This window comes from Lycorma delicatula, chromosome 9 (genome assembly GCF_047948215.1).
Source record: "Lycorma delicatula isolate Av1 chromosome 9, ASM4794821v1, whole genome shotgun sequence".
Classification (NCBI taxonomy): Eukaryota; Metazoa; Arthropoda; class Insecta; order Hemiptera; family Fulgoridae; genus Lycorma; species Lycorma delicatula.
The window spans coordinates 90,816,064-90,826,567 of NC_134463.1; the positions used below are offsets into that span (position 1 = coordinate 90,816,064).

The 10,504-nt window shown below is 28.4% G+C and overlaps 1 protein-coding gene across 3 annotated transcripts in view; it reads left to right on the forward strand.

Annotated features, from left to right (window-relative positions):
* The window catches only part of LOC142330294 (uncharacterized), a 298,879-nt gene that overhangs the window by 231,899 nt on the left and 56,476 nt on the right, over positions 1–10,504 (forward strand). For all 3 annotated transcript variants that reach the window (XM_075375505.1, XM_075375507.1, XM_075375506.1), the window contains exons 7-9: positions 4,139–4,223; positions 6,562–6,657; positions 8,769–8,941. In XM_075375505.1, the coding sequence (XP_075231620.1) occupies positions 4,139–4,223; positions 6,562–6,657; positions 8,769–8,941 (354 nt within the window). The remainder of the gene's footprint in view (positions 1–4,138; positions 4,224–6,561; positions 6,658–8,768; positions 8,942–10,504) is intronic.

Below are 10,504 nucleotides of genomic sequence, written 5' to 3' on the forward strand. Positions count from 1 at the left end.
AAGATTTGACTACTCATAATAATAATAATAAGCAGAAATACCGTAATAATAAAGAATAAGTTGTATCGCCGACTGAGAACTACTAAATGACTGATGCCACATGTTTGACCACCGGCTCCGTACATACACTTCTCAATCACAGCCTTCAGATGCATCGTATGCATCTTTTCGTTATTTTGTTTTAAACTAAGCAAATATTTTTTTTTACTTAAATATATACTTACTATACATAAATAAATTAAATTATGATAAAAAATCAGTTTGGATTTTTAATTTCAAACCAACACTGAAAGTGTTTAGGCTTCCTGAAATAGCCACTTTGATATTGGAGGGACAGGTAGATGGGAAAAAATTGTGCAGGCAGGCAATGTTTGGAATATGTAAAACAAATTATTAGGGATGCAGGATGTAGGAGGTATACTGAAATGAAACAATTGGCACTAGATAGGGAATCTTGGAGAGCTGCATCAAACCAGTCAAATGACTGAAGGCAAAAAAAAATAATTTAATTGATAGTATTAGTTTTTGGTGCTTTTTGTCTAACAAGATTGGTGTTAATATATGTCATATTTTTTACTTGAGTCTGACGGTATGCAAATGGTTAATTTTACCAGTCAATGGTGTTGTTTTAAATGATAAGAATTCAGTTTAAGTAATCACAAATAAGTTACTAAGATAGAATTAATTTTCCTTATAAAATCATGAAAGCAATTAAAGTACATGAAAAAATTTAAAGTATTTCATGATATTAATCATCCAGTAGCATGTTAATAGTCATATTTTACAGATTTTTAGAACTTTAGCTTCTGATTATAATTCTATGGGACTTGATTAATTGCTGAATTCTATCAGTTGGCTGTATTACATGACACTTTGAATAAAAAATAGCGTACTTTAAAGCCATTGTTTGTGGTGCTTACTCGAAATTCTAACATCAATGTAAAGTACAGCATTGCTAGAATGTAATTTGTCTTCAGTATTACTAATGTCATTTTTCATGAGTAGAGCATAGTACTAAAAACAATTTTATTCCTTCATGTGGCTTTTAATGTTCTGATTCACTAGGTTTTAAGGGTTTACATTATCCAAGTGGGAATTGATTTTGAAGAAAAAGGATTGGTGATAAATCTTAGTTCTCAGCAAAATCCTAATACTGTCAGATTTGATGCTGACCATGTACAAAATAATCTGAAGTTGTAAATGATTGTCTGATGTATGGTGCTAGAGAGAGGGAGGGTGATGGGGGTGAGCAGGAGGGAGGGAGAGAGAGAGAAAAGTGTTAAATCTTAAGTTATTATATTTCAATAAAATAAAAACATTGAAAAAAATTGAAAATCTCCTCAGATGAAAACATCCAAAATCTTTAAACAGGTAGCTGAAGTAACTTGACAAAATTTTGTGATCTGTTGTGTCTCAACTTTCACCTTAATGTAAAATGAATACTATTTTAATGCATGTAGATTTTTTATTTTTTATTTTATTTATAAATAATTTGGTTATTGTATATGATATTTTGTTTTGGGACAAAGCTGTTACTATATGTTATCTTTCAGAAATAAAATAGTCCCATGTAGGCTATTTAAATAAAATTTTTACTACACGTTTTACTTTTTGACAAACATGTCTTCATTAAAATGAGTGTTTGAGCTTTTAATGTGGGTTCAAATGTGTAGTTCAGTGATGATAAAGTGTATTTCTGTTAATATAAATAAAAGATAGTTGATCCAAATTATATTTTTTAATTACTATTTTTGTTCTTTGGTGAATGAAACTGTTCTAAATATGAATGTGATATGTGTTTGGAGTAGTGGGTGTTGCATTGTGTGATATCTGTGGTGCAACACATAAGGGATTGTATCTCTGACAGGAAGTTATTTTATAAAGAGTTTCTTGAACTTTATGCGCTTCATTTTATTATCGTCTTGTTCAGTCAAATTATTTCAAAATATTGTTTTGAAAATTACTTGCTCACTTATGAAATAACATTGCTCGTCACTATATTTGAATCCTGGATTAGATTTGTACTGTGTTATAATAATTTTAAAGATAATATCCATTTGAAATTCATCTAGTCTACTTGAGAATAATTTTTATATTCTCATCACGTACTTGATACTGTAAAAAATGAAATGCAATTACTATCTGAATTGTAATGTCCTAAATAGTCATTATATTGATAGTTCATGTAAAAAGATTCAGTATGTTATTTCAGTGCTCTTTAATATGTTAATTTTGTTAAAAGCATTTATTTTAATTACTGTTGATATATACTGTTGTGTGTACATATATGTAAAACAATTATGTTAATTACTGATATAGTCTTAATTACTGTTATATTAATTTTGTTTAGAGAATAGAAAGATATAAGATGGATTCTTTTTTATTTCTCTTTAAAATGAATTTATTTTTTATTTAGACAAAAAAATCAATATCTTATGAACATTGAAGAAAAATGTAACACTCTGTAATCTTTTAAACTAGAGTTTAGCTTACTTTTCAAATGAAATATTTTTTCTTCAATTTTAAGTTTTTCCAATCTCATTGCTCTGTGCCCAGGAAGAATAGAGCAAGGCAAAATTAAAATGTTTGCCTTTATTGACTCAGTCATTATTAATGTATCAGTCAGAATAAAGTAATATGTGTTAAAATGACCTAATAGTTTACTGTAGTTCAGTATTAAGATGTACTATTAACATCTACTATATAAGTATTAACATGTACTATTGTATATACAATATAAGGTATAATGGTAAATAATACAAGAGATAAATATTAAAAATTAAAAAACACAACTGCCAAAAAAAAAAAAAAAAACATTGCTCCATTTGTTCTGATTTGTGATTTTGTATTATACTAGCAAATACCCCATTTGAATTTTGAAAATCGTTTGATTGATTGTGAAGATATAACAACATTTCCGAATAACTGTGATCTGTTAGATCAAGAATGTACCTGATGCATGCAAAAGATAGCCTTCAACCTACTAACAGGTACCCCGTTTGAATTTTGAAAATCAGTTGATTCTTTGAAGAGATATAAGAGCACCCCAGGAGTACTCTGTATCTTACCAGTTAGTGGTGATGATTGGTCTAGCCTTGCACGAGGTGCTCACATCACCTAACCATTCTAGCCTCACACACAGTCCCCATGGGAAGGCCATTATTATTAAACAATTTTTTTTTAAATTTATTTAATTTTATTTTATTTAACGTAAATTTAATTCTATTATTTTTCTAATATTATTCATTCAGTTGATTTGAATCATTCAGTTCAAACCTAGCTCACACAGTTCATAGTTCAATAATTCAGTTCATTAAAGTTTGTGCTTCAACCGGAAAGTCTCCACTACTACATATATATTTGTATGTATGTATACATATTATACAGCCTAAGACACTCCCGATAATGTAATGATTCGAACACGGGGTCAAACACCTAAATCATTTCAGCCATTGAGCTACTACAGTGAAACAAACATATACATACATCATAAATACATTACACTCCTTTTTGGGCAGTCGTGTGAAAAAACTTTTTTGTTTTAAATGTTAGTTTTAATAATTTTATTATATATTTCAACTTTTTTTGTTTATCATCAGCTACGCAGGTCCTTCAGTCCACTAGTCCATTGAGATTAAAAGAAAGAAGTAAAGAAAAATTACAGTTATTTCTGCAATAATGGCATAATTAGTGCAGAATTGAAGTAATTACTTCCACAAATTTCTTCATTGTAAAATTTTAGTTAGTGACTTGAAAGGTTAATTTTATATAAAATGTAACCCCTTATTCCTCTCTAAATATGTATTCCCCTCTAAATGCAGTTGTATGACTCAACCCCAGATTTTTAGTAGGACGTTGGCAAAATAGGTTCTTACGAAGTAAAACATTGCATAATGCTGAGTATGATCCATTCATTTATGTAATTGTGTATTAGCTTAAGAAAGATGGAGTGAATGATGAACCATTTATACTTTTATTGAGTATATATATTGGTAGGTATAAGTTAGAAGATCAGTTATAATTATAAATTAATAATCTATGTATTTTCATTTACTTAGAACAAGTGATAAATAGTATACAATATAATTCATGATTCTTTTTTTTGTGTTACATGGTTAATTAATTTATTTAATTACAGGGATCTTGCTGCTAGAAATTGTTTGGTTACCTCAGATTTGCAAGTTAAAGTTGGTGATTATGGAACAAGCATTGAAACATATAAGGTAATCTGTACTTTACTTTAAAAATGTAATTTCTAGGTAAATTTATTATATTTATAGATTAGATTTGTATTTCATTCTTTTTACATTAATCTGCTTTGAATACATTTATGGTATGGTTTCCTTTTCTCTCATGATCCAGAATTGTTAATCCTATTCATTTGTTTTAACATATTATTACAAACCCCAGCATATAAGTCGACCTACTATATTTAATTTTTAGGGATTTAGGAAGAATTAAACAGAGGTGTGATGCTTATCTAAAATTAAAATTTATATTAAGAATTTTATTCATGTGAACAATTATGCTTACTTCAGGGCTGTGACAGCAACAAACTCAACCCATCACTGCAAACACAGTATTCATTCCTGTGAGTGAGTGTATGTAATAGTAATTGTTGTTAATGCTGATCTGCACTTGATGATTAAACTCAACCATTGTTGGATTTTCCAAATTCATTCTCAAGGAAAGTTTTAAGTTTGCCTTCTTTCATGTTGATTTATCTACAACAGACTGTCGCTTTGCAAACCGAAGATACTGTTTAATTTTATTTATGTAATGTAATTTTTTTTTTACGTCTAATTTTTGAAAGTTAAATATTTAAAATATATGAAATAGAACTTCATTTAAGTTAAAAACTTTTTTTTAATTTTGGAAAAAATAGGAACTACAGTAAAGCAACATCTGATTATGTTATTAGTGGAAAACTCATTTATGATTCGTAAAGAAGATTCGTTCCACTGGAGTCCTTAAATACTAGCCTTCATTTTCCAGTTTGATAACACCTAGTTATTTTTAATTTTGAAATAGATCATGTGTTACTGAAAAATTTTCAGTACACTGAACAATTAAAGACTTCTAAAATTTTAAAAGTAAGGAAAATTCTTAAATTATGAGGGCTATTCAGAAAGTAAGGAACGTTTTGGAATTTTAAAAAACCAAGTACAAGAAAAACTTTTTATTATATACATGTGAAAGAGGGACTAAAATACTACTTTTCAACATAGTCACCATACAAATTCAGGCACTTATCATAGCGGTGGACAAGCTTTGAAATTCCTGTGTCATAGAATTCTGCCGCCTGTGATCTCAACCACTCAGTGACGCAACCATCTTGCACAAAATTTGTGGTAGCCTAGCTTTTGTGAAACAATTTCAAATAATAAAGTCCCTGAAACTTGTGGGAAACATAGAGAAAGCTCAGTTATTGTGAAACGGCGGTTTTCACAAATCTTTTCGTCAACTTTGGAGACTAGATCGTCAGTGCTCAGACGTCCACTCTTCTCTTTATCGTGAACGTTTGTTCGGCCATTTTTAAACTGAATGCACCACTTCCTGACAGAACTTTCACTCATTACGTTGTTCCCATACACTTCACACAGTTCCCGATGAATTTCTATTGATTTTAAGTTTTTTGCCAACAAAAAACTAATCACAGACCGCACCTCTCAACTGACGGGATTTTCGATTGCAGCACACATTTCAAATTTGTATATAAAAAAACGGGCAGTGCGGAGATGTTCCCGTTGTCACGGCTGGATGCTGACTGAAGTGCCGAGCATGAGCACACCGATATATATACGATTGGTGTGCGCCTGGCGGCGTCAGGTGGAAACATTCCTTACTTTCTGACCAGCCCTCGTATTTTAATTTTTAAGAAAATTTGTTTTTTTTAAAAAATATTTTGCGTTTTTCTCTCAGTTACTTTAAGTTTTAAAGCAAATACCAGTTAGAATAAACAGTTTTCATTTTTTAATGATCAAAACAGATTGAGGCTCTGTTTTTTAAAATAAAATAACCTTTCATGTACAAGTTTGCTTGTTTGATAAAATAATTCTACAAACCTTCATTTAAATTGGTTGATTATACAATGTACTTTTATTAATAAATATAAATATTTACGTTGTATTTTCATGTTTTATTTTTTTATCATCCTGTTTATCATTTATGTATCAGAAAATAAATTTTTCTGTAAATGTAAGCAACTTTTTTTTTCATATTTTGCACTGTTTTTGCTTCTACAGTTTGTAATAGTTTAAAGATTATTTTTATTACTGTAAAATAAACAAGCTTAAATAAATAAAGTGCTTCTTACTGAGGAGCAGTTGACTTGTAAACTGAAGAATTCTGATATGAAATACCTTGTTAGTAGTTAGCTTTAATCCTCTTAACTTGTTAGATTTCAGAATTTTGTATAAAGTATAAACAACTGCAATCAAATTAAGGATCATTAAATTTGAAAAAAAAATTGTCTGCCTATCATTAAAGAAATTTTTATATCTCAAATGCTAGTAGAAAAATAAGAGTATTTATAATTTTTTTGTTAATTATTGCTTATAGGATGATTATTACATAGCTGGAGATATGGCCATACCAATACGTTGGTGTTCTCCAGAATCTCTGCATTGTACAGATACAACAATTGAAACTAAACAGGTTTGTATGTTAAATCTTATTCTTTGTCATTAGAAACTGTAATAGTTTAATTTTTTAGTGTAATTTTTTAATAGTTTAATTCTTTAACTGTCTTAAGTTCTAGCTTTCATCGTATTTTTTTAGAAATTATTCTAAATAATTTAATAGTACACTATCAGAATTTGAGCTTGGCACCACAGTCATGAATAAAATTATTGAAAAAATTTACAGGAATGATGAAAATTGATTGGATTATTTGAAATAGATAAATAAATAGTTTAAAATTTATCTAGAGGAAAAATGAAATTTCAGTAATAATAATGTGGATATTTGTGTTACTCAGATCTTCAGTAAAATGTTAACAGTATACATTATTATATTTGTATAATGTTCTTACCTATTAGTTTTTTCCTCGAATCTTTCATCGTGGAACACGTTAGATCATTTATTTATTTATTTGCAGTTGTTTCTTTTTTTTCTGTTTTTCTAACTGCCCAGTACCTGTTTATTCTTTCTGATATCTCTTTCCTTCATTCTTCAGAAAGTTCAGCTCTGTTATTCTTGCGTTTTGGTGCTTCTTGAAACCTTTTATTTTCATCTTTTAATATTCTCTTTAAAATTTCTCTTTCTCTTATAATTTCTTCAGTTCCTTTAGGTCTTGGACTTGTGTAAATCATTTGCCTTTAGTTTTTTTACTTTGAAAGAAATCAAAAATTTGTTCAGTCAATCAACTGTTATTCATTCTAAATAAATGGAAGTAAAATATACTTCGTCTTTTCAGTATCGTGTTTGATAGTTTTTTAATTTTAGTATAAAGTTTGTTATTTGGAATTTAGGACCTAAAATTTTTCTTTTATTTTTTCTTTTTAACAGTGCTTACAGTTAAAAAGTAGTGGAGAACGTCTATCTCCTTGTCTTAGGCTGGTTTCAGTGGGAAAAGGATCTGATAATTCTCTCAGAAATTTTATTTTAGAGTATGTATTAGTTAATGTTGCTTCGAATAAGTGTACTGTTTTGTTATCTAAACCTAATTCTGTTAATCTTGAAAAAAGTGATGTTGTATCTACCAAATCATATGCTTTTTGAAAATCAATAAAAGTTATATGTTCTGTTTTGACATATACAATATTCCATAATATTTTTTTATGATTTGAATTCTTGAATTTTTCTCTTTGTTTGAGATTAAAGATTTGCTCTGTGTAAGATCTATTTTTCTTCCTAAATCCTTCTCGATATTCACAAGTTGAGGTTCAGCACAATTAAGAAGAGCATTAGATAGAATCTTCTATGTAACTTCCAAAAGTGAAATTCCCCTGTACTTATTTGGGTCTGTTTTGAATCCTTTTTTATGAAGTGGGTGGGTGAGTGCAGTCTTCCAATCTTTAGGGATTTTTTTGTTATTCCATATTTTACTAAAATTTTTGACTTTTGTATTTATGGTGTTTATATTCTTTTGGAATGTGGTTTTTAATTTTGAAATTAAAAGTTTCTTTTGGTTTCTACTAGTTTTTATTAAGAATTATATCATAAAAAATGTGACTTACATTAGAAAAACTTATTGTTCTTGGGTCTAAATTCCATATAATAGATTTTACTCCATCACTTTTTTTGCTTTCAATTATGTTTGTATTTTTTGAAACTTTTTTTTATAATTATTACTTAGATATTTGTGTCGGTAAATGTAAAGGTGATCTATTACTTATCATTATTCATTCATTTTAGTCTAGCCTAATTTTATTATTACATTACCAATGAAGATAATTTCATAAGTTTTTAATTCAAAGAAATAGTAGTTTATTTTAATGTTTAAATTAAAAAAATGTGATATACTTGAAAAATATAGTAAATTTGAAACTTTTAAATACAGTATTAATTAATTAACCTTAGCAAACAAAGCCATGTTTTTTTTCAGTAAAAATAATTTCTTTTCTCTTAAAAAATTATTTATTATGGGCTGGAGGTTTATATGATTCTCAAAATCCAAAAAGTAAACATTTCAATGTGAGGTTATGTGAAACAAACGCAAATTTAAGAATTAAAGTTTTGTGATTTTTTTATTGATTCTCTTTTTAAATTTTGTCTTTATATTATACTTAAATGATTAATTCATTATATATTATTTACATTTTCAGGTTACTGCGTGTGCTAATGTTTGGAGTTTTGGTGTTTTACTGTGGGAAGTATGTGAGTTTGGTGCACTTCCCTATACTTCCTTATCAGATGAACAAGTCATCGTAAGGGTTTTAGGTAAAGAAGGACTTATATTACCGCCGCCAACTTATCCATCTCTCCATACGGCACATTTGTAAGTAATAATGATTTAATTTTTTTCTTTAATAAAACTTTTACGTATGTAATTCTTGTTGTACAAGAACTCCTCCGTTATAATGCTTGTGATTGGTTGTTGAATATTTTGAACATCAAAATCAATAAATTAATTAATGAGTATTGAAATCAGTATTCTTGAATCATAATGAATGAACATATAGCTGAACGTCAGTAATTGGGGTTTTTAGTGTTTTAAATAGAAGTTAAATATTAATACTTAATTATTAATCCATTGTTCCAAATCTCAGGTCTACTCCCAATAATTCAATTTGTGGGTACTGTGTAATCGCTTTGTAATTATTGTGCATGTTATTCATGAAAATGTTTAAAAGGAAGATCTTAATAAGTCTTGGAAGATATCGCTTGTGAATACAGGTTAATAGAAAGAAAAACCTTGCATTTTAAAATTGCTATGTATTTCTTGACTGGTTGCTATAATTACTTTAGTGTAACTGTGAATTATGCAATTACAGTGGGTCACTATAATGAAATATTGTTAACAAATATTTAAAGAACCAAATAATGTTCATTTATATATCACACTATATTAAATTATCATTATATGTAATGTAAACATTGATTTTCTTTTTAGTTGAAATTAATTGTATAGCTTCTTTTTTTATTTTTCTTGAAGTGTTGCTATTTTACTGCATTTGAATTGTGTGAAAAAAAAGCTGACTTAACAGTTTAGGACTTGCAATCACATGGCTTTTTTTTATACACGGCGTACACACACACAACTTAATTAAAAATATTTATCATTTTATTTAAATATAATATTTTTGTTTATTTAATTCAATGATTCTAACTAAAACGCACGTGCATACCATATTTCATTCACATGAGTGTGGCGGTACTAGCAACCACTTCAAATACTTTTTTACACTTTAAATATCATTCATTTATTTAATTCTACTACTGTGATATCACAACATAGCAGACAACTACAGCAGCTGCAAGTCAGTGCTACACTAGTGCTCCTTGTGGTGAGAGGGGGTACTAATGACTATACCCAATTTGCCACTAGTTTATTTGCTGAATTTTTGTGGGTGGGGGTGCGATTTGTAAAAATTTATTTTTGAAAAATATTATTATTTTTTAATTATTAACAAATGTGCATAAGAGAAATAAGACCTAAGAGAATTAACAAATGTGCCTTTGATTACTTCAATAGAAGTAATCTGACCAAAATTGGTCAAGTAGTTCTGGAGATAGAAGATGTGAAACACCATACACACACATGTACATGCGAACATTTACATCCAGTTTTTGTGTTTTTTGGGTTCTTAGGTGTCAAACCTTAAAGATCCGGTGAAATCTGCATATGCCCAAATTGGACCGATTACAATACTTTCCCTTCTAAAGCTATAGCTCTGCTATAGTGCTAGGCAGGAAAGTAATAATAAAGTAGAATCCTTTTTTCAATCATATTTTCCTAATGGTCAAGAAATTTATCATTGCTTATCTTTCATTTACATAAAAAGTTGCTTAGAAGGTTTGTTTAACTTAGTATTATAAAGAAAAAATTCAAATAGCCTCT